At 37.9% G+C, this 25,012-nt stretch overlaps 3 protein-coding genes across 3 annotated transcripts; 1 reads left to right on the top strand and 2 right to left on the bottom strand.

Annotated features, from left to right (window-relative positions):
• Positions 1–411: 411 nt before the first annotated feature.
• On the bottom strand, positions 412–3,056 carry lrata (lecithin retinol acyltransferase a). Its single transcript, XM_056731743.1, has 2 exons — positions 1,787–3,056; positions 412–1,513 (listed from the first exon to the last, which is right to left on the bottom strand). Exons 1-2 carry the CDS (start codon positions 2,303–2,305, stop codon positions 1,361–1,363), a joined length of 672 nt encoding a protein of 223 aa, XP_056587721.1. The 5' UTR covers positions 2,306–3,056; the 3' UTR covers positions 412–1,360.
• A 6,461-nt stretch (positions 3,057–9,517) lies between these two features.
• fgg (fibrinogen gamma chain) lies at positions 9,518–12,707 on the top strand. Its single transcript, XM_056730957.1, has 9 exons — positions 9,518–9,690; positions 9,783–9,839; positions 9,968–10,151; positions 10,338–10,422; positions 10,518–10,648; positions 10,740–10,873; positions 10,959–11,143; positions 11,797–12,074; positions 12,260–12,707. The coding sequence occupies exons 1-9, from the start codon at positions 9,631–9,633 to the stop codon at positions 12,430–12,432; spliced, it is 1,287 nt and encodes a 428-aa protein (XP_056586935.1). The 5' UTR covers positions 9,518–9,630; the 3' UTR covers positions 12,433–12,707.
• Positions 12,708–14,353: 1,646 nt separating this feature from the next.
• Positions 14,354–20,195, bottom strand: plrg1 (pleiotropic regulator 1). Its single transcript, XM_056730941.1, has 15 exons — positions 20,091–20,195; positions 19,792–19,898; positions 19,544–19,680; positions 19,379–19,432; positions 19,148–19,241; positions 18,859–18,949; positions 18,575–18,673; positions 17,470–17,562; positions 16,524–16,673; positions 16,266–16,367; positions 16,051–16,153; positions 15,801–15,909; positions 15,474–15,613; positions 14,893–15,086; positions 14,354–14,659 (listed from the first exon to the last, which is right to left on the bottom strand). The coding sequence occupies exons 1-15, from the start codon at positions 20,097–20,099 to the stop codon at positions 14,600–14,602; spliced, it is 1,542 nt and encodes a 513-aa protein (XP_056586919.1). The 5' UTR covers positions 20,100–20,195; the 3' UTR covers positions 14,354–14,599.
• Between the last annotated feature and the right edge of the window lie 4,817 nt (positions 20,196–25,012).

Genomic DNA, 25,012 nt, shown 5'->3' on the forward strand with positions numbered 1-25,012 from the left:
AAAATCAAAACCATGTTTTATTTTGATATATTCAATATAAACACACTTTTTTCTAGAATTAGCTAAATCTACTTTTAACAACCAGCTTTATAATCAGTACTGATGGTTTTCACATCTATTCTTCGCTCTTATTCATAGATTTTTTGATTTACTTTTATACTTGTAATACTTTTATCTCAAAAAATATTTATTATATTGATATTTAACATTTAGATTTTTTTAAATGGAAGTGATGTTCTTGTTTATTTGAACACATCTGGACTGTTTAATCTGTCTAAGATGTGCAGAACCTATATAACAGAACCAAAAGCAAAATCCACAGGTTCAAACACGGGTCATATATTTGGAATATCTTGACAATGTTTTAGTTTTATGTACATTTTATTTTAAAGATTTAGCCAAAAAAATCAAATCAGTTGTTTACAGCGGAAAGCTAAAATGATTATAGTATTTACCAGTCATTTCTGTAAAAAATCATCTAAATCTTGATTTTCCTCAAAATTATTCTGATTAAAGACAGAAGAATGTTAAAGTAACTTTACTTAATAATATTTACTGTACATACTCTTAGAAATGCTGTTAGAGATTTTACATCAAAATATTGTGAAATTCATAATATTAAAAACACTTTCATGAAATTAATGTATTCTGTAATCTACTTTATGCATCACAATAATGTCTCTATAAATGATCGGTATGTAATTTAAATTGAAAAACATACAGCACGGCTGTAAATACTCTACAGTTAATAAAGAAACTATATAGAGAATTATTCTCCATAAATATTATATTAAATTATAATTTACAACTAAAGACCGTTTCATCGGACGTGCGCACGCCTGACCCCCAGTTAACTTTCGGTTTGGCTTATGTCTAACTATTTATATTTATTTTAATTTATGTAACTATTAATTTGTATTATTATTTTACTTTATGTAACGATAACTATAAACGATTGGTTCAATTTTGCTGTATGTTCATTTGATTAAATAACTATTTGTTTAATGGGTTCTTTATTTCGGTCACATTTAAACAAACCGTATGGTAAGTTACGTTAACATCTAGCGGCTGGGTTTGGGATCGGAGTCTAAATTAAGAATATTGGAGAGACAAGTTAGCCAAGAAACAGTTCTTCTCGGATTCTTTGGATTTTTTAAATGTACCGGAAGTTCAGTTGGGGGTCACAAAAGTGCGCATGCGCAGCTACATTTGTTTATGTTGTTAAGATGAAATCGTCTATATTCGCAAAATGCAAACCGTAATCAAACATTGATCAGAATTTATAGTGGATTAGATATACATGTATTCATGTATTATTGTGTAAATGTCCCAAGCACAGGCTGTGTTCTGGTATGTTCTCTCAGCCTGCCATCCACATAGTGAAAAGAATAAGGATTGTGGGTAGTGTAGTTGAAGGTGCCAGTCCAAAGCAGATGGTGTACATCATTCCCAACAGAACAGTTATGGCCACACTTCTCTGGTCTCGGATGATGGATTTTAGACAGCTGCAGAACTGTTACAACAAAAATAAAGTTTTGGGGCTATTTAATTTTAAAAGCACTATTCTTGCAACATTTTTCAAGAATATGAAAACAAAATATTTTATATAAATATTATTAATATAATTAAAATGTAACAAGTATTTTTTATTATATTTTGGTGTATCTTTTTTATACTATATTATATCTTTTTTTACTATAATAAAATATGACTATATATGAACTAAACTAATATCATGGTTTGGCTTAAATAAGTGTTGCATTTTTCTCCAATAATGAAAACTTACCCTCTCTGTCTGCCGGCTCACAGGTGTCCCATACCTGCAGTACGTCACAAAATGTTCGCAGTTATTCCATAATAAACTGTACCGGATCGAACCGATCAGTTTCTCGGCTCTTCTCGCCACGTCCTCGTTCGCCAGAGCCAGACACTTTATCTGCATATCCATATCATTCACCAGAATCTGAGCACCGTATGCGAAATCTTCAACCGAATCAACACGTACACTCGCGATTTTGTAAATGCATCCTAAAATGAGTCTTTTGTTGGTGACGACTGGTTTAATGAGCTGTTTGTTGTTGGTTAATACAGGCATGATGTCGGGCATCAGGTGCGCCACTCTGTTCTCGCCCAGATAGATGCCGTAATGAGTGAAGAGAGTGCGCGGAACCTCCAGCAGATCTCCTCTCCTAAACACAGAGCATCTCACTGGACTCTTCTCCTCCAGCTGCCATATAGTTTGAAAAAGTTTAAAATTTGAGAAAAGCAAGAATTTCTCAAAAAGGAATGTTAGTGAGTCTAGCATTTTAGTGTTTTTCTGAAAGAAAGCGATGTCTTCAAATCGATGGAGAATTTATATGTATGTGTTTTGGGAGTGAGGAGGTCCCCAAGAATCTGATTGGCTGAAAGTTTCTCACACTAAAACTCTAGACTGCTTTAACTCTTATTACTAAATCGTGACTTGTTTTATCAAATTATTAAGTATTGGTAATACACCACAATTGCTTTAATGAAAACATTTAGGAAAGGAATAGCTATTACATTAGAACTCTTACATCTTTACACCAATCACAGATCTATACAACATAAAATGCTTGCATTCATGGAAAACGTTACCAGTTTTGTATCATAGATATTTTTAGCAGTAATAATTCAAGTTTATGCCCTTAGCTGAAAGTGCCTTTGTCTTTTTGCGGTGTGTTATGTGAAATGTCACTTATAGGACGGTCTTCATGTTACAAACATAACTGTAATATGAAGTATACTTTTCCACTTTCTATTTCTTTTCTTTGCTATTGTTGTTTCTTTTGTGTCAAATATTTGGAAATGTGATTAACAGGCAGTATGAGGTCATAAGGCTAGATGTAAAAATGTGGTCACAACAGGGCCACACTCAAAGTGATGGCCGCTGAACTTCTGCTGCCCTTTGCTATAACCTCCCCTCATGATTTCACTGTGATCATATTTTCGGCTTGCAAGATAAGAGCCCTCTTGAGAAAATAAATACACTAAACTTGACCATGACTACTGAACTTGTGTGACCTACTAATCGTGCATTCATTCTCTGTTCCATTTAAGACAATACATTTAAACCTGTTTATGAAATTTTTAAGCAAATTATGCAAGCTTTCTTAAAATATTTTGTTTTAACATAATTCAAATTAATAAAAGACATAAACCCGAGCAACTGCATTGCAGATCTAAAACATTCATTAAGGTATAGAGCATTAGTTAGGTCATTATGAATGCAATCATCACTAGTCACTTGACCTCCAGAGCTGTTCATGTTTGATATGAAACAAAACTGTACTTGTAGACATACGATTAATATTAATAGGATTTTATTTTTGGACATGGGGATTTGCTTGGGTCTTGATAGGGCATAGCTGTGTTGATATTTATCTTTACACCACAAAACTGATCCATGAGCCTCACCATACAATATCTTCTTTGTAAAAGCATTTCAAACAAAAGCATATAAATATTTAAAGGTTTGCAGTATTGTCCTAAGTGTTGTGTCCCAAATGAAGCGTAGCATCAGTTCTGGCAGGTCATGTCATACGTCACATCAGGTGCAGCTAATCAACATTAACCAATAATCATGCAACACATCCTACATTGCATCCTATTTAAGTTACCTCAAAACCCAGCTCTATCCCCATCTCCTACATGTCTGCCTGTATCTATCGGATCATTTTAATTTAATCCTGTTACGCATAATGAACTTTTCTGGTTCCGGGGGGGTCATGTAATGCATGGGGAGGCGGAGAGTTTGCCCAGAACAGTTTCATTCCACCAACCTTAAATATTGCTTTTGTTTAAATATTTGAGGACAGGGGTCCTGACTGAAGTTTGATATTGTATTTACTGCATTGATGTTTAATTCAGTCAGTCATTAAACAAAATAACCTTAAAGTAACCCTGAACTTTTTGTACAGTTTGAAATGCAATGAACTCCCATGATCACTGCAAAGGCTGTGACATTTCTATCTTTTGGGAGTCTGGAGATTTGGCACGGTACTTCTTGGACTTGTGAAATGAAGGCAGCTCTCCATCTGGTTTTAAGAGAGGTTCAGGCAGAGTTCAGAGCTGTTTAAGTTCACAGACGCTGAAATTGACTATCAGGTCAATCGTGCCTTGTTGTGCTCTCTGTTGACAACAGAATTCAGTATGGTTCCACTCTATGAAATCTGGCCGAAATCTGTTTAGATTAATGATGATATTAATGAAAATAAACAGAAACTACTCTCACTCTCTCTCCAGTGTTCCTGCCCTTGTTACCTTAACTAAAAGTTGTAAATCTACATCCAAGAAAGGATTTTTCCTCCAAGTACTATTTTTGTCATCTCTGTGAAAATATTCTGGTTTTAGATGTTTTCTCACAAGTTGTTTTTACACTGAAACCGTCATGGTCACGTATGTAACCTCAGTTTCCTGATGGGATTCGCCTGATGGGGTTCGCCCTTGAGAACCAATCAACTCTGACTACTATAGAAAAGGCCAATGAAATTTGGCGAATGAAGTTCGCATGCCGGTCTCCGTCCCCGGATGTCCGGTATAAAAGGAAGCCGGCGTGCAGCATTCATTTACCTCTTGTTCTGAAGAGCCTGAGAGCCTCTCACGACTACAGCAGAATACGATACGTGTTTGTGGCATAAGGGACACAACGTCTCGTTCCCTCCATCAGGGAACTGAGGTAACATACGTTATCAAGACGTTCCCTTTCTGTTGGTCTCTCGACGTTGTGTCGAAAACGACAGATGGGGTTGCCTATGGAAAACGCTACAACGCTGTATCGCATCACAATCTCTAGCGAAGCGATGGCAACAGGCCTGGACGTGTCAGCTCGATGCTTTCGCGAAACTGTAACCTTCCAGTGTGGTTGTCGGGGGGTTCCAGAGCTTTCTTGGAGAAAGATGGGTACAGCCCTGACCGGTAACCTTTCACGGATGAAGGCCTTAGCTCTCTACTGTCGAGAGACCGTCCGGCTCGGGTTTACACCGGATAAGCGCAACTTCCTTAATTAGGGATGCGATGCAGAGGCCACCTCCTACCCGTGGGGAGGAATATGGTGGATATAGGTATGGCCTCGTCCTTGGAGGAGAACGCATGGAACGTGTGGACTGAGTAGTTAACCGCAAGGTGGAGGTCCACCTGGGGAAGCTCATGGGTTACCAGGACGTGAAGAGGTGCCATCTAGAGGCGTGTAACCGCCTAGTAGATGGGGCCCTAACCTGGGTGATGGTCTCCGCCATACAGGGGGAGTAGCCAACTAAGGATCTTCTCTTCCCGTCTAGAGACCAGACATGGGTGTTCCAGAGGTCTAATCTGGGATGCCAGAACGTGTCCTTCCCCTGAGAGAGCAGGTCCTCTGTCAGGGGAATGGTTCAGGGGTAGTCGCTGTCCAGAGCATCGGCGTAACCCATAACACTTGGTGCTCCTCTTCCCTGACCTTGCACAGGCACTGTGCTTCCGCCCATCCCGCGTTCAGCTGTGAGCAAGGATATCCGAGGCTCAAAAGAGCGAATCGGGGTGCGATTGGCCTGTGAGCACTTGGCTGGTGGGTTTACGTTCGCAGAGGTCCCCACATAACTAACGCTGCTAATACAGACGGACTTCGGGGCCGTAGCCACCGATGTCACGGCCCAGGTAGCAGAAGAAATGGTGGCTGGTTCCCGTAGGAAGACAGCCACCCATGACCGCAACTTCTGAATGACAATCTGCCCGCAGTGCAGGCAAGATGTGTCAACGAACGCTGCTTCAGCGTGCTGGATGCCCAGACACCTAACGCAGCAATCGTGTCCAATTCGTTGAATTCTTTTTGTTCGTAGTCATGAGCGAAGGCTCTGAAGAACAAAATGTAAATGAATGCTGCACGCCGGCTTCCTTTTATACCGGACATCCGGGGGCGGAGACCGGCATGCAAATTTCCTTTTCTATAGTAGTCAGAGTTGATTGGTTCTCGCTGTCCAGAGCATCGGTGTAACCCATAACACTTGCTCCTCTTCCCTGACCTTGCACAAATTTTCTGTATTTTCCTTGCAGCAACTCCTCATTCGAATACCATGAAATGACCTTCACTTATCCATCAAAAATACATTGTGTTTTCATCAATCGCATATCCAGGTCAACTTGGAAACTTCTTAGAAGAGCTTGACACGCTGCTGTCCTCTATGGAGGAAGACGGCACTCCACTTGTAATGCTAGGCGACTTCAACATCCACCTAGAAAAAGAACTAGCAGACAAGTTCTTAGCTCTCCTCTCCTCGTTTGACCTTCACCAAATTTTGCCAAATTCTTAATTAAAAAGCAGAGACCATCAGCAGGCAATTCTCTGCTCAACGCATCCTTGATCTCTCTCTTACCCCTTGCTAGCCTCAACTCCATTCTTTCTCTCCACTTTCAGAGACTGATGTGTCCAAAATTCTCCCTTTCATATCCCCTCCATCTCTCCGTCTCTACTGCCTCAAGTCGCACACATTATAAACACGTCAATCACCACTGGTACTGTCCCCACCTCCTTTAAATAAGCCCTGGTAACACCTTTACTCCAGACACCAACACTCGACCCTTCAGTGGTCAGCAACTACAGAACAATCTCACTCCTGTCTTTCCTTTCCAAGGCCCTCGAAATGGTGGTACCTACTGGACATTCAGCAATCTGGCTTCAAGAAAGGATATTCTATGGAGACCCATATCCTGTCTGTCGTTGAAAACCTACTGCCAATAAATACTATCCTTATTCTGCTTGATCTCTCTGTGGCTTTTGACACTGTGAACCACCAGATCCTGCTGTCCACTCTCTCCAAACTGGGCATCTCTGGAACTGCCCTCAAATGGTTTGACTCTTATCTCACAGGCGGATCCTTTAAGGTATCCTGGAGAGGGGAGACATCCAGATTTCACCAGCTGACAACTGGAGTTCCCCAGGGCTAAGTTCTTGCTCCTCTCCTCTTTTCTATATACCACCTCCCTGGGTCCAAATTGATTCTCATACCTTTTCTATGCAGATGACACACAGCTCTATTCTCTTTTCTGCTCCCAGATGACCCCACCATCTCTGCCTGTGTCTCTGCCTGCATTCTGGACATCTCTTCTTGGATCAAAGAGCATCACCATGGCTGGACTACTGCAATTCTCTACTGGCCAGCATTTCAACCAATGCAGTCAAGCCCTTAAAAATTATCCAGAATCCAGCTGCATGTCTAGTTTTCAATCAGCCTAAAAGAACCCATGTAACACCCCTCCTCATTTCTTTTCATTGGCTGCCAGTTCCCACTCGGGTCAAGAATAATTCTCTAAAACTGGCCTCAGAACAAAAATGGTAAATTCGCCCATTTTCACCCAACTCCTGGTTGTAACAACACAGCAAGGCAACAAACCGCTTGCAAAAACCTTTACTTATTTGGTTCCCCTGTGGTGGAATGAACTACCGGCCTCCACCCGAACTGCAGTATCTTTCAAAAAACAGCTGTAATACCTGTTCCATATTTATTTGACTAACCAATAACTGTCTGTTTCAAGAGTTCGCCTTTGCAAATAATTAAATGGGTGGCAGTTTGGTAGAGCAGAGAATATAGTATGCGTATTTGGCGTGCTGTCCGGGGAGAGGGGTCCGGGGTTAGCATTCTCTCCCGACCCTGGAGCACTCCCCCTTTGTCCGGGGAGAGGGCTCCAGGGTTGGCATTCTCTCCCAACCCTGGAGCACTCCCCCTTTGTCCGGGGCGAGGGCTCCGATCACTGTGTTTGCCCGAGCCCCGAGTGCTCCCCCCCTTTTTGGGTAGAAAAGAAGGTTAATGGTGAGGAGTCGGGGTGGCGGCGGGATGCTGTGAAAATGTTGAGTGTAGCAGGTAAGGCGATTTCATTATTGATAGACCTCGCTCTGATTTGGTAGGATAGGTGGCGTGATTGCCAATGTCGGGCAGCTGCGTAATTATTTGCACATGCTCCTCCCGAACTTTGTTAATAAAACATAATTTTTGTTCATTTGCTCCTTTGCTTTCTCTCGCTGTAATCCTCCTAGAAGCAGGCCTTGTAAACTGTTTAGCGTGTTGACAAATTGTTTATATGCTCTCCAACTTTTGAGTCGCTTTGGATAAAAGCGTCTGCCAAATGAATTTATATATTGTAAATGTAAAGTCAGGGTTGAAAATGGGGGGGGATTGCGTCGAGACGGGTGCATCGTGGGGGCCTCACCCCTAAAAAATTAGAGGAATTGCAACTTTTATCAATGAAATAGCCTCTTAACATTTTGCACTTTTCTTACATTAATATGGTTTCCTGCATCTATGGTTTAAAAAAATTAAAAATGTATAATTTAACTACAAGCAATTAAGATTCCACTTTAAAACATCCCCTGGCAAAGAGTTATTTTTAAACATACAACACGGGTCATTCTACACATAGAACACCACTTCTACCTCTGGTCCCACCACCGGCAAACAGAAAGAAATCAAAAAACACATTCTGACAAAAAGACTGAAGAAGACCATGAAGTAAATGATCAGCAATACAAGCAATGTGCTCAAATATTCACTCAAAACAAATGCTAAATCTTTCTTAGTTTCCTGTAACTCAGTATTTGGAGCATAGTGCTAGCGACGTCAAAATCATGGGTTAAATTCCAGTGATTGCACATACTCTGATACAAATGTATAGTATAATTCAATGTAAGTCGCTTTGGATAAAAGTGTCTAACAAATGCATAAATGTAAAATCAGAAGAGTGCACAAAGCCAAACGTGAAACAAGAGAACATTAAGGTAAACACATGACCAAAAAACAAACCATGAGCTGAACATGAAAAAAAAACACATTTAGAGGGCACGACAAGACATCTCTCCTCTCAAGTAAAAAACTACCAAAGAAATGTTTGAACAATTAAACAAAATAGTATATGGGTCTTTCAGAGGCAATTTTACAATGACTGGCACATCACCATTAATTTTACTGTAGCATTGTGCTGTTTGTACACTTATTTTATTAATGCTCTTAGTACTCAATAATAATAGTAATGAAAACCGATTTGTTTACTTAAACTGACACAGCTATCATATGACTCACTGATGTCAGTGTTTGTCCTGACATGAAATTTTTGTTGTTATTTAGGTGGTGAGGATTAAAGTATGACAGCATATGTGTCTACTGAAGAGAAATGTTGAAATTGTTGTGAACCTATTACAATAGAGCAAAGACTGACCCATATGCTCAGCAGAAGTGCAATTGTTCTGTGTTATGGTAAACTATCTGTTTGTCTTTTTAGTTTGCCCCTTTATTTTGAATAATAAACATTCTAAACAAGCAGTGATATGGTTAACATGTGTACCTACAGTCTATTCAGTGAGATATTTTGGCTATCTTCAGTAATAAAATTCTTCATTCTGCTGCCTTCCCTATTTACGTACATTACTTTGTACTTGGACATTACCAAGGACATGTTGACTTAAATGCTGAAGCATTTATGGTTAGTTCTGAGTCACGCAGTGAGTATGACGGGTATGGTGGTATCTCCTGTTTGTATAGTGGACCGTTATCTCCATCTCTGAGTAGGACCTTGATCGGATAAATATACAGCGGTAGTCAACGGTCACTCACAATCGCAAGGATACAGCACACAGACTGCAGAACCAACATGTCCCAGTTCATACATGTGGCTGCTTTTATTCTTCTGCTTTCCACAAAATCGACAGCGGTAAGCGACGCAGGATATGGCTTTCAATGCAATGGCAAATTTGTTGTAAGGTTTATTTGCAAATCTTCTTTTTCTTGCTTTTTCTCCCTAAGCAACCGAGAGGGGACTATATCCCATCACAAGAACAATGTAACCCCAGCGATGGTTTTGTAAGTACTGCATAAGACATCTATTCCGTATTCCACTTAAAATATTCAATTCCGTATTCCACTTAAAATATTCAGTGTATCTGTCAGTGTTTTTAAGTGTGCTCACCTTTTTTTTCTTTCTCTTGAAGGGGAAATACTGCCCAACCACATGTGGAGTCGCTGATTACCTGCACCGGTACAAACCTGATGTGGACAGACAGCTGGACCTAATGGAACAAGATCTGGAGGAAATCGTCAACCTTACCAGAGGAGCACAGGACAAAGTGATCTACCTGAAAGACTCAGACACACAAGCTCAAAAGCAATCACCAGGTAGCACCCTTTCATATTTCATAGTGGGAAAAAAACCTACCTTTTAGATATCTCAGATTCCTCATATAAAATAATACAGTACATAAAGGCAGTCTAGTTCTAATCTTTGAATTCTTTGTCCTTGTTAAGTATCTGGTTTGTTTTTAAGTTTTATGTTTATGAGAGTAAAGTTAATTTGTTTATCAGATACATACATCAAAAAATCCTCAAGCATGCTGGATGATGTACTACGGTTTGAGAAGAGCATTGTCGCTCAGGAGGATCAAATATAGTGAGAACCTTTTGATACCTTGTTTTAGTCCTATTCAATAAACAGGGGTCACTTAACAAATCACAATCCTAATGGATTTTTTTCCATCTGCCTAGTCAACTGCAGTCGACCCTCCAAGCTAATGAGAATAAAATGGTCGATCTAAAGCAGATGTCTCTCCAGCTGGACCAGATGTGCAAAGAGCCCTGCAAAGACACCGTAGAAATTCAGACAATAACAGGCAAAGGTAAAAACAGTGATAGATGTTGAAACGCTGATTGAAGCATTTTTACATAAGAGTAGAGAGTTGCAGCAAATTTTGTACACTTTGTCCCCAGACTGTCAGGACATCGCAAACAAAGGCGGTAAGGTTAGTGGACTCTACTACGTGAAACCAGCCAGAGCTCAAGAACCATTCCTGGTCTACTGTGAGATAGACAGCTTTGGAAGAGGATGGACTGTCCTTCAGAGGGTACACATTTTCTATAGAAACACTCAGTTATTTGAAAAAACTGTGTTGAATTTCAATCAAAATGAATTGGTTAAATGTTTTTCAGAGACGTGACGGGAGCGTTGACTTTAACAAAAACTGGATTCAGTATAAGGAAGGCTTTGGGTACCTTTCGCCAGATGACAGAACAGAGTTCTGGCTGGGCAATGAGAAGATGCATCTTTTGTCAGTTCAGTCTAGTGTGCCTTACGTCCTAAGGATAGAAATGGTCGATTGGGAAGGCAACAAAAAGTAATGAATTATAGAAAACCCTCACACACCTTCCTTTCTAATGCTGTCAAAGTTTCAGGGTGTAATGTGGAACTCCTCACTTCATTTAGTCCTAGTAGCTAATGTTTTATATATTTGGAAGGATCTTGCACACCTGAGCATTCAATTTGAAGGGATAGTTCACCCAAAAGCGAAAATTCTGTCATTATTTACTGACCATCTTGTCATTTCAAACCTGTATGAATTTCTTCTGCAAAACACAAAAGTTAATTAAAGAATGTTGTAACCAAATAACGGCGGGACCCTTTGACCTGCATTAGTTTGGTGTCCATACAATAGAAGTGAATGGGTACCGCCATTGTTGGGTAAAAACATTCTTCAAAATATCTTCTTTTGTGTTCTGCAGAAGAAAGAAAGTCATGGATGTTCGAAATAATAAGATGGCTAGACAGAATTTTCCTTCTTGGGTGAACTGTCACTTAGATCTAAAGTAAACTAAAAAAAATTGTTGTAGTCACACAGGACTTTGTTCTGCTGCCATGTTTTTTTTCCAAGTAACATTGCATGACCTCTTCTCAGATCAAACATGTTGCAAAATATCAGGAAACACAATCAATAGAAATAGAGTATAATCGGTAGTTCAACATTTTCCTATTGTAAACATCTCTTGTCAGGTATGCTGATTATGCCACATTCAAAATTGGACCAGAAATCGATGCATACCGTTTGACATATGCTTATTACTTTGGTGGAGATGCTGGGGATGCTTTCGACGGCTTTGACTTCGGGGATGACCCCAGTGACAAATTCTACACGTCTCACAATGGCATGCAGTTCAGTTCACCTGATAAAGACAATGACAAGTTTCAAGAAAACTGTGCCTTGCAGGAGGGGTCTGGTTGGTGGATGAACCGTTGCCACGCTGCTCATCTCAATGGAAAATACTACACAGGTAAACCTATGACTTTCATATGGACTTTATTAGTAAACCAGTTGTAGGTGGTGGTTAGAGAATCTTGAACTGTAATTTGTCAAGGGTAAATAATAATTGACAGTCTGCTTCTTACACAACTTATGTCAATAAAGGACAGAATAGTTTTTTACATCTTTTCTGAGGTATTGTTTTTCTCTTTACAGGTGGCAAGTACACAGAGAAGGACAGTCAGAATGGACATGATAACGGCATTATTTGGGCCACATGGCACAGTCGCTGGTATTCTCTGAAGGAGACCACCATGAAGATCATTCCCATAAACAGAATTGGTGCCGGAGGCCAGCAGAGTGGTGTCAAGCAGTTTGGAGACATTTAAAGACCTTACCATTGCATTTTGCTTTTGCAAATCTAATTTTGAAATACAGGAATGACATGACATGAAGTTTCAAGTGAGTGTGGACATCTGTCTGTTGTAATCAGATTTTTCTTTTATGTTATTTGTATCACGATATCCTAGATCTAATTGTTTTCTATATGGAAAATTCATACATACACCGTGTTTATAAATTTCAACTTGTTTGAATTGCAACTCGTCTAAGGCACTGCACCTGACAATAAATTAATAAATGTTTCCACTTTTTTAAAATCAAATGTCTTCTCTAGATCTCCTGACTTCACAATATAAGTGAGATTGAACACTAATGAATACATGGGACCATTGACACTGAGGAGATAAGAAGTGGTTTTACATTCCTGAAAATTTCTATGTTTGTTTGCATGTTAGTTTAAAGCAAACTAGAGATTGCAAATTGTTAGTGAAAGTAGAGATTCATAAGCCTTATTAAATAAGCCGTGGAGTGTGCTGGTGTGTTTGTTTTTCAGGTTAAGTGTGGGTGTCTCACCTTCGTGTAGGAGTAGTAGCGGGAAACTTGGTCAATAAGTCAATATTGCCTGACTTGCGTTGATAAAACACTGCAATGGTATCTTCCAGGATTTCATCTAAACACTGATGTTCTCTGGTGCAAATATATTTCATAATATTTGCTGTGGTGCAGAAGTCAATAAATACATACTCAGCCATTTGAAAACACCATAATGCCTTCCCCTAATGGAATAATGAACTTAAAAATAATAGTGTAGAAAATGATTTGCAATGGCTCAATTATTAGCTCAAGCATTAGTTCAAGCATGGTACCTTACATGGAATTATTAAGCAAAACCATATTTAAATTCAAGTTCTGTTGTTTATCGAGTTGAAACCAAAGTCTGCCTGTTTGCTCGAAAGTGACACTTTCTAGGAAGGAAAAACAAATATGAGACTGTAACTTGTAAAACAGTTATTTTACTGACCAACAGCGACACCCGTGGATAGTTTCATAACTAGTCCTCACTCAAGCCTTACTTAAAAAAATAATTGTATCAATATAAATAAGATAAATGCACATTTTAAAACCACACAACATTATTCTTTTGATTAAACTCCAGCAAAATCCAAACCAGATGTATAAAATGTTCTATTGCTAAATAGCTTAAAATTCTACATATCATGTATTTTTCATTTGTGTTTTCAAGTATTTATATACATTTAAATATTGTTTTAGTGTACTCTTCAAATTGTGCAAGTATCGATGTCATATTGTAACTACATAATAATTATAATTTTTCTAATTGCAAATGTCTTTGAAAACATGTAATACTGCAGAAAGATCAATAAACAAATAATAGCTTGAAATAATTTTAACAAGCACGACTTTTCCCTGTTTGTGGAGATCATATTTACAATGATACAAATATTTCACTTTTATTTTATTTTTTAGATTAACTAAACGTTTTTAGAAGTGCTTTGAATTTGAAATATTTCTCATGTGTTGCCCAATGTGCTAAAAATGACCTTTTAATAATTCGTTTTTTTCTTTTTAAGACTCAATACAGGAATTGATGATAGTCAGTTTAAAAAGCAAACGGTTTGTTGTCTGGATTCCAGAGTTCTTTATTTTACAAAATTGTTGTAGCAAATGTCAGATAATACAACATTTTTACAGACAAAATGTTATTTTTTCCTTTTAATGTTTTCTGAATTATTAAACATAAAACATTGAAGTAGAAAATAGTCAGATGTTGAGTTCACTTACACCTGGCAAACATGTACATGTAATGTCATTACTATCAATGATTAATATAACTGAATTCTAAAAGATGAACATGCACAAATGAAACAATCCTCGTTTTATTTGTATCTCTGCGCATTTGAATCCTAATGGTTAACAATGATCTGTTAGAAAACAGAACAGTTACCATTCAAACTTGTTAAGAATTTATTGAAAATCAAAATGAACAGTTGAAAGGACTGGCCATGCACAGAAACACTTTTTGTTGTAACTTTCATATTGTTAAATAGGCAAATAGAAGCAGAATGCAACACCTTATGGGGAGTTGTTTCACAAATAGTGTGCCATTTACATTCATGGTACAAGCAAACAGCATATTGGAAATCATCTGACAAAATTTAAGTTTGAGCAAAATGAAAGGTTCCAATAAAACAACTAAAATCTTTTCCTCTTCAGAATCTCTGGTTTCCAATTAACAGGGTGGGATTCTTCCGTCTAAAAGAGAAAAGAAAACATTAAAAAGAAAATCCTCAGGAAAATAAAAAACATCCACATTTTTAAAAACAAAATTCCTAAAAATAATTTGGTGCCATGCACACATATAACCATTATGAAGCATCTATGAATCATCTAGATCACGAGAATTTTGCTTTTCAGAACTATAGAACTTTAAGACTTTTAATTATTCGATTCCAGTAAGCATTAGTAGTGAAGGGAGAGTGTCTTACCGCTGTGTCATCCTCCTTGTAGACTTTAATAGTTTTGTCTGCCTCTGCTGTTATGAGTCGACTCTCAGACTGATCGAACACACAGGCGAAGATTCCGGACTCACTGTCCAGAGAACCGGGCTGCACCGCAGCATGAATCCTCTGGAAGTTATAGCCAGTTCTCCAATCCCACATATGAATTGTGCCATTATCAGCTACAGTAGTAAGAAGTTAGGAGTTAGAAATGTTATTGTTCATGTTAGGAATGCAAGGGAAAAAAACGTATAGGGTGACAATAAAACTACAGGACACAACACAATAGATACTAATAGATCTATAAACATTACATATTATCCTCAAATAAGTAGTCAGACACAGCATTTCAAATTAACTCCTGATAAAAATTATACGACAAAAACCTTCACACAAACCTTTTAATTAAAGGCACAGCCTAAACTAAGTGCACAATACACAATGAACATTAAAAATGACAGAAAGCTAAATAATGTGTTGGTAAATATCTATAGAGGGATGACGGTAAATACGGTAGCAAAATATTTTTTAAAGTCGCTTTGTAACACAAAATGTGGGTTGTATTTTACCTCCTGACACCAGTACACCATCTGAATTGACAGCCAGCGTGTTGATGATGGCGTTGTGTCCTGAAAGATTCTGGATGAAGTTTCCGTCAGGAAATTTCCATTGCTTAATGTTATCAGGAGAACCAGATGCAAAAGTGTATCTGTAAAATGAAGAAAATGGTGTACATAACAACTCCAGAAAGCTTCACTAAAATCACTGGTTTTTAATTGAACAAAGAGTGACTGGGATACCTTCATTCTGTTTACAAATGTATTATTCTGTTCATGTTAGTTAGTTTTGCTTTTCATACAGAGCAACTTGAAAAACCATTTCACATATTGACTTACTGTCTGGGATGGAGCACCAATGCTCGGACAGATTTCTTGTGATTGGTCAGTGTGGCTCTTGTCTTGCCAGCAATCAGATCCCAGAGTCTTATAGTTGTGTCGTGACTGCCTAAAGGAGTAAAGCACATAGAAAAAAGAAAACTATCAGTAAAATCCATGAAAAATGTTAATTGAAGATTTTTTTCAAGCGCTGCTGCTAATTCTATCTAACCAGTTTTACAGGCAGGATCTGAATGACATGAATGCTTACCTGTAATCACCTGTGGTTCAGCGCTTTGACATTTGACTGTAGCTACTGTGTTAGTGTGTCCAGTTAGGGTGTGGACATTCGCTTTGGTCCTGATATCCCAAACCTAGAACACAGAAACAACATATCTACTACTTTGGTACAGCAGATTCATCGTAAACCAATATCATCAAGACAATTAAAAAACCTGAGGCATGAGGGATTGCATGATGGCTTACTCTTGCGGTGGCATCTCGACTGCATGTCACCAACACATCAATGGTAGGGTGGAGGTCAATGTCATAGACTGCACTCAGATGACCATGATAGTGTCTTATAACCTTATATTGGCAACAAAAAAATACATATAACAACCATCTGCATAGAAGAACATTAACACAGCACATGCATTGTTCCAAGTATGACTGGAGACACGCTTTATTGATATTTTATGATATGTAAAATGAACATTTAAACGGATTAGAAATAGTGTATACCTTGTTATATTCTAGATCCCAGCATTTAACCTGTTTGTCCTCCCCACAGGAGAAGAGGTATGGGCTACGTGTGCTTACGGCCACACCTCTCACTGTGCTGATGTGACCCGTCAGAGACAATTTAAGCTTTCCACTGGCGAGATCCCAGATCTGTCATAAGAGAATAAAGGACGCTATAATCCAAAAAGCACTTGAACATTTGGTTGAAGATCTACATTCAGTTGTCTGTTTCCTCTGCATTCAACCCATGCACACTGCACTAGAGATGCAACTGTATAAGGCATCTATTTTAAAACTGATCTGATTTACTGAGGGGATAGTATATACACGCAAAATGAGTCACTTTAAAAAAAGACAGAAATAAAGTCTGTGGAACAAACCAAGGGGATCACTCCAGTTTAAGGCGGAATTTAAATTCTGCGTCAGACCTACGCCATAGCCTATATGCTGCACACAACGAGCCGGTTTTTGTTTATAGGTTGACCACGTTGACAATAGACACTAGGCCTCAGTGTCCATAGCATTATTGCTTTTGTAACCAAGACAAGAGCTGAAGTGGTTTGTTGTGTAGACTGTCTGAGAAGCATTTAGCAGTGATAGCGGCAAGAAACACTTAATTTATGTAGATAATTAATTTGGAAATGCTTATGAGAAACTGCTTATGAAACTGGATGTTTTTCGACTTGAAAGTAGGGAGTTCAAGCAGACCAATCACAGCGCTTTTGGTCCGTGTCGCATAGACGCGCGGCTAAATTTTTTGAGAAGTGCGCATCAGGTCTATAATCTAATACCAGGTAAAAGTAAAATGACAAGTTAAAAGTTTCATTTAAACAAATTAACCTTTCATAAATCTTTTAATTTACTGCCAAAGACAGCTGGTTTTAAATATTACAAAAGCATTTCCGTTTTATTATTTCCTTAACTTGCACTAAAGAATGGAGCTCACCTTTATAGTTCTGTCTGCTGATCCAGTCACAAACCACTGATTACCAGGCTCCACTGCTATAGATCTCACCCAACCAAGATGCCCACTGATGACCTGAGAGGCACAAAAGGATAAGATCAGTATTATGAACTGGAAACAGTGTCCACTGAAACACTGCCATTGTAAAAACATTGTAAACACAGTATTTTTACATGTAAAGATTTATAGTCTTTAAAAAGTGCGCCCTTTTTACCAGAATGCAAAATTCACAAAGAACAAGAAGTTCTCCTTCATTAGCAAAGTAATGAAATGAGGGTCAAAGCCGTTACTTTAACATGTCCCCATCAAAAGAAATTTAACAGAAGTTATTTTATATCCATAGAAAGCACATTAAATGTTAGTAAAATGTCTCCTTTATGGTTTTAACTACGTTTTTGGAGAATAAAACCTCAACATTTGGTTGAAATATTGTTACATTGTCATTCAGTGTAACACAATATTTATGTACAGTTCAAACGACATGCTTTTTCTGGCTTGTAAACATTTAAATATAAAAAAGGAATAAGGGAGCATATTACATTTTATGGTGCTCTAAATGAGTAAAAATTATATGGTTGAGGCAAATTAGAAAAAAATTATGTACAACTAATTAGCATTTGTGGTGAAAGTAATTAGTCTTTTAGACCCTGTTTCCCAGACATGGATTATCTTAAACCAGGACTATGCCTTACTTGAATTGAGATATGTGTGTCGCTTTTATGAAAATGCCTTAGAAGAATACATTACTGGTGAACAACTTGAGACAAAACAATGGCACTGATATATTTTAAGAGATTTCTGGGCAAGTTATATTCAGTTAAGACAGGTCACATATTCCTTCTAGTCGAAGACTAGCCTTAAGCCTTGTCTGTGAAACCAGGTCTTAATGTCATAAATAGATTTTTGTTGTCGATTTTTTAGTGGGCGTCTTCTGTAAATCAAGGAAACCTTTATGATGTTTATATTTGCGCAGAACAACAACAAAAAAAAAATTAAACAGAAAACTTTCTTAGCAACAATTTAAAGCAGATTGACACATTAAAAAAACGTGCTGAACAACTCCGCACAACTCTTGCAGTGCGCTTACTCTGAAGAGTTTCCATGGTGGATGCCACTGAGGTTTGGGCATCGTAGGAGCTTTTCTTGGCACCAGCACAGTATTCCTGGTGCCTCCTTCTACAAGAGACTGTCATGGAGTGAAAAACAAATGTAATACATAATTAAAACAACATCCATTTACATAATTAACAATGAGAAGATAACAATGGACTGCTGATATATAAAACAACATGTGACAAAATAAGTGGAATTAAAACGTGAAAAGCTTTTAAGGGACAAAAAAAGGCAATTTTGGATATAGGATGTGCTTACCAGTGCGTGTTGTGGAGGCAGAGATCTCTCTGCACCTCCCGCATGTCTGTGAATATCTGCCACACTGGCCGCAGTTCGACTTGCATCTTGCCTGCAGAACAAAAAATAACATTTGAAACATTAATCTACCAATACAGGGCTCAAAGGAAACTTTCAAAAAAATATATTTTGAAAGACTATTTTTGAACATCCTAGAACAATTTCAAAGATATGACAGACAGGAACTGAAGTTTTCTTTTTTTTTTGGAAAGAGAGAAAACAGAAATTTGAGAAGTGTGTTTACATGTACCTTGCTTGAGACGGAGGAAGCGCAAGAGCCATGGAGTGAACACTTGCTTCACTGGGCATCTTCTGCATCAGTGTGTCTGCAGTGAGGGTGACTCCTGATGACATTACAAATAAATTAAATTAGACCTTTGAAGAATACAATTTTGAGCTATGCATTTAAAACTATATTACATTTTGAGACCGAGACCATACACTTGTCAGTGGCAGAATATAAATGCAATCGGAGTCTTACCTGGAGCAGAAGGATATGGATGTGTTCCTGTCACCAAGTAATCTGGAGTAGAATCTGGCATTGAAGCAACATGTTATTATCCATTGATGCGCTGGTTAATTACTTTAAAAGCATTATTGTATCAAAACTTTGGTTTGTGTGCAGTACTACATAAAGAGGAAGTACCTGGCAGGGGATATCCTATCTGGCCATAGGGGTCAGAAGCGTCGAGTGGCCCTTTATCTCTCCCCTCTTTCAAAACTGGCATGTGTAACACAGGTCCATACTCTGTTCGCATCTTTACTGCCATCTTCATCTTGTAGCTATAAATTATATGAAGTGAAAAAAAATAATTATTTAAGAACCTAAAGGACCAACGAAGTTCGTCGTCTTGTAGGTGATATCACTGCGATTTCATTTTCGCGACCGTTTACCTCTGCTCGTCCAGCGCTATCTGTTTGGCTTGATCCGACACAAACATATCATGAGTCCTCTTTAACGATCGAAACACAAGCGTGTGCACCGAGTGCTTCTGTACATCCTGTAGAGATAAAACAAAACACACAATCAATCTGTATTCGTTCAGGCAGAAATGTGATAACTTGCATAGATGCACACGAGCACACATGGACTGAAATAAAGCGCGCCGCGTTCATTCCTAAACACGTTGTTAAGTAACGTTAACGTGACTCAAACAATTAATATGAAGACCCGTTAATCAAAGCTCAGTTACCTCAGTCATGTTCGCTTTAACTCCTTAAACACGATTGCGGCGATTAAACTGAAATATAAAAACTTCACACATCAAACAATCACAAACCGTCCGGATGTAAAACAGCAATACTTCCGGAAAAGAAACGCCACTTCCGGAAGAGCGGAAGTCAGAAACACGATTTGGCCAGTTTACGTAAAAATTGTAAAATAATGTTTACACGGGAACTAATTTGATGTGTATAAAAGGTATGGTAAAAATTGGTAAGAAATAGAATTGGACGGGACACCTTTGTTATAAGTACACTCATGGGACTTTTATATGTAAAAGTTGATTCATCCACATGCCGAATATTACTTTATAATTTAGTGAAAATGTATTTATGGTTAATTATACTTATTAATTAATCAATTTTGGGATTATAAACCAAATGCTAGCGCAGTCGTGAAAGATCTTCATCCAACCCATGTGATATTTTTACAGTTTATCTTATGTTTCAAAGAATAAAAACGTTTCACTTCGCAAAATAAATATATTTAGAGTAATACGAAGAAAATATTATGGCTAATTTGTATTACCTGGGGCCCGTTTCAATAAGGAAGTTCAACCAACACCGAGTTAAAATCTGAACCCTGAGTTGATTTACTCAGAGAATCGTTACTCTGAGTTTTCAGTTTCAGAACAGCTGATTTGAGTTAGTTTAATCAACCCTGAGTAAGTTCACTCTAGGTTACGCGCGTGCAGCATGGCGATGAAAAGCCATCATCAATTGAGTGAAGATAGCACGATTCACCATGGCAACGGCACGTGACAAAAAGCGCTCTGTTCATTTCTCGCCAATCAAATTGAAGGAACTGTTACAAGCGTATAGTGAATATGAGCAGATATTTAGAAAAAAGTGCAACACAGCCGCAGCAGCAAAAGAAAGAGAGTTGGCGTGGGAGAAAAGTGCTTCACGTGTTAATGCGCAAGTTTATATGTCAATCACTTTTATATTTATTTTGTTGAAACTGTGAAAATGTAAATTATATTTAACTCTCTTGCTCTCATGTAGGTGAAATCCTTCTGCAATAAAAGATCTTGGCAGCAGCTGAATATGAAATATACGACGGCGTCGTAAAAAAAAAGATTTCGAGAATAAAGTCGAAATGTTACGAGAATAAAGTCGAAATGTTACGAGAATAAAGTCGAAATGTTACGAGAATAAAGTCGAAATGTCAAAATCTGACATGAACTACGAATTAACTCACTGATTCAGATGACGTACTTAAACATAATTTAAACTCTTAAACTTCAACTTTCACGAAAATAAAATACGTATTACGACGAGTTTATTCTCGTAACATTTTGACTTTATTCTCGTAATCTTGAATTTATGTTATTTTTAACGTGGCACTAAAACGCCGTGGTAGAAATACAATAACATCATTCATTCAGGAAAGTTTAAAGAAATAAAATAGTCTTGCTAGTAGGATGACTGATTGGGAAATGTTAAATATACTTCTTAAACTGGCCTTAAAAGTTAAGATAAAACGTCCAAACGGGGCCTCAGAATTCTCTCCAGACATAAATATAATTCTGTGCGAATTAATGCAGCTTCCTCATCTATGGGTTCATGAATAAACGAACATGCTATTTTAAGTTCTGTGTGACTAAATAGAGCGCGATTAGGAACTCTAATCAATAAACATATGACGTATGTCATTTCAACCCGCTCGCGCTTCGAAAAGGGGGCGGAGATTGTAACAAACCCTGCGTTTGCGGAATAAAACCTGCTCCCGACCAGGTTAGGTTCACGGAGTAGGTTACTCTGGTTACTCACCCGGAGTATAAGATACCTCGATTTCTGAAATGGGCTTGACTTACTCCGCGGTCGCGGGTTTGACATTCCTCGCGTTCTGAAACCAAAAACCCTGAGTATTCCGTTTTCTGGGGTTGACTTACTCGGAGTTTGCACTTACCCTGCTTTCTGAAACGGGCCCCAGAACAAGATATCCGTGGGTCTGTGATAGATCGTTAAAAGCATACAAGCTTGTTATGTGTCTTCACTTGTTCGTGCCAGCAGGTGGGACTGTTGTCAACAAACAGATTAATTTACTGGAAGAGCTGGTGGAGTAATTATAATAAAACTTTTCTGCGAAATCAACAGTTTATTTATATATAATTGATGGATAATTTTTACATAGCATTTTTGTAATTTGGCTTAATTAAATAACTTTCATGGATGACATACTTAACCAGCAACAGCGGATAACTTTCCTTTTTCTTTTTTGACCTGTCTGAACAGGTTGTAAAACTGGTTGTATGCTTGCTAACATCTTATTACTATAAAATATAATGTGTGCTGGGATCTCGATTGTCCAGATAATTAACTAAGCCTACAAAAACAATATATCAAGGGCATGACATTATTTATGAATTTAATGATGATGACGAAGATATGTATAGGTGCAGTTGAAAGAAAAAGTATGTGAACCCTTTGGGCTTGCTTGGATTTCTTCATAAATTGGTCATAAAATGTGTTCTGATCTTCATCTAAGTCACAACAATAGAGAAACACAGTCTGCTTAAACTAATACCGCACAAACATTATACGTTTTCATGTTTTTATTGAACACAACATGTAAACCCTAGGCTAATGACTTCTCCAAGAGCTAATTGGAGCCAGGAGTCAGCCAACCTGGGGTCCAATCAATGTGATGAGATTGGATGTGTTGATTAAAGCTGGTCTGTCCAATAAAAAACACACACCAGTTTTGAGTTTGCTGTTCTGAAGAAGCGTTTTTCTGATGTGAACCATGCCTCGCACAAAAGAGCTTTCAGAAGACCTACGATCAAGAATTGTTGACTTACACAAAACTGGAAAGGGCTACAAAAGTATATCTAAAAGCCTTGATGTCCATGTGTCCACGGTAAGACAGATTGTCTACAAATGGAGAAAGTTCAGCACTGTTGCTACACTCCATAGGCGTGGTTGTCCTGTAAAGATGACTGCAAGAGCACAGCGCAGAATGCTCAATGAGGTAAAGAAGAATCCTAGAGTGTCAGCTAAACACTCACAGAAATCTGAGGCACATGCTAACATTTTTGTTGACAAATCTACAATAAGGAAAACATTAAACAAGAATGGACTTCATGGGAGGACACCACGGAGGAAGCCACTGCTGTCCAAAAAAAACATTGCAGCATGTTTGAAGTTTGCAAAAGAGCACCTGTATGTTCCACAGCACTACTGGCAAAACATTCTGTGGACAGATGAAACCAAAATTGAGTTGTTTGGAAAGAACACACAACGCTATGTGTGGAGAACAAAAGGCACAGCACACCAACATCAAAACCTCATCCCAACTGTGAAATATGGTGGAGGGGGCGTGATGGTTTGGGGCTGCTTTGCTGCCTCAGGCCCTGGACGGATTACTGTCATCGATGGAAAAATGAATTCCAAAGCTTAGCAAGACATTTTTCAGGAAAACTTAAGACCATCTGTCCGCCAACTGAAGCTTAACAGAGGATGGACGATGCAACAGGATGGCAACAACAGAATGGCTTCAACAGAAGAAAATACGCCTTCTGGAGTGGCCCAGTCAGAGTCCTGACCTCAACCCGATTGAGATGCTGTGGCATGACCTCAAGAGAGCGATTCACACCAGACATCCCAAGAATATCGCTGAACTGAAACACTTTTGTAAAGAGGAATGGTCCAAAATTTCTCCTGACCGTTGTGCAGGTCTGATCTGCAACTATGGGAAACGTTTGGTTGAGGTTATTGCTGCCAAAGGAGGGTCAACCAGTTATTAAACCCAAAGGTTCACATACTTTTTCCACCCTGCACTATGAATGTTTACATGTTGTGTTCAATAAAAACATGAAAATGTATAAGGTATTAGTTTAAGCAGACTGTGTTTCTCTATTGTTGTGACTTAGATGAAGATCAGAACACATTTTATGACCAATTTATGAAGAAATCCAAGTAAGCCCAAAGGGTTCACATACTTTTTCTTTCAACTGTATGTAAGTCATGTTCTCAGGGGGGCCTATCTATATTCTAAGACTAGTAACACTCGCATCTCATGGAAAAACAAATTGAAAGAATAATGTATTTGGTATTTTATGTCAATTTCTGCCATCTTTCAACTATGAAATAAAATACATCATGCATTTGAAAATTAAACTCTTAAGAAAAATGGTTCTCATTTGTACCAAAAAAGGTTATTTGGCTTATAATGATACCAGAATCCTTTGTGGTGCTATATAGAACCCTTTGTATAAGGTTCCATAAAAAAAACGTACCATGAAATGTGCTGTATAGAACCTCAGTGGTACTATAACGAACAATTTTATTATCAGAAGACATGATAGGTTTTATTTTGTTGTTTTTAATTTATTTATGATATTAATCAATTTATTTATTCTCATTGTTATTTATTCTGTTAGATATTTATCTATTTCTTTTTCCAGCATTTTAAGATTTTTTTGCAGATTTGAAAAAAAATGTAAATGAAATGTAAATGAAATGTAAACCAAATAATACTTTCATTTCCTACTGCTCAGAACATAGAAGATATAATGTATTGCTATATATTTATACATAATTACTTTGTGTTCCTTTCACAATTTTGCATTGTTCCAAAGCAGCTTTTCAGAAAAAAAACATATAGCCTACATTTTAGCGCATTTAAACTCAAATGCGTAGAACGGTGGAAAAAGCTGGATAGGTTACATGTAAATTATAACTATAAAAAATATAAAAATCCATTACAATTTGAAGTTATCCGAGCTTCAAGTTTATAATGCAAGCAATCCAACCAGGCAGTCAGACAAGCAGTAAAATTATGACATTGTGTATTGATTGATGTATGGCAGATACATCAATTGTTTTTATGTGGAAATATGATGCTAAATAGAAGTCTGGCTGTGTTTCAGGAGCCTGAAGATGAGACAGA

This window comes from Triplophysa dalaica, chromosome 2 (genome assembly GCF_015846415.1).
Source record: "Triplophysa dalaica isolate WHDGS20190420 chromosome 2, ASM1584641v1, whole genome shotgun sequence".
NCBI lineage: Eukaryota > Metazoa > Chordata > Actinopteri > Cypriniformes > Nemacheilidae > Triplophysa > Triplophysa dalaica.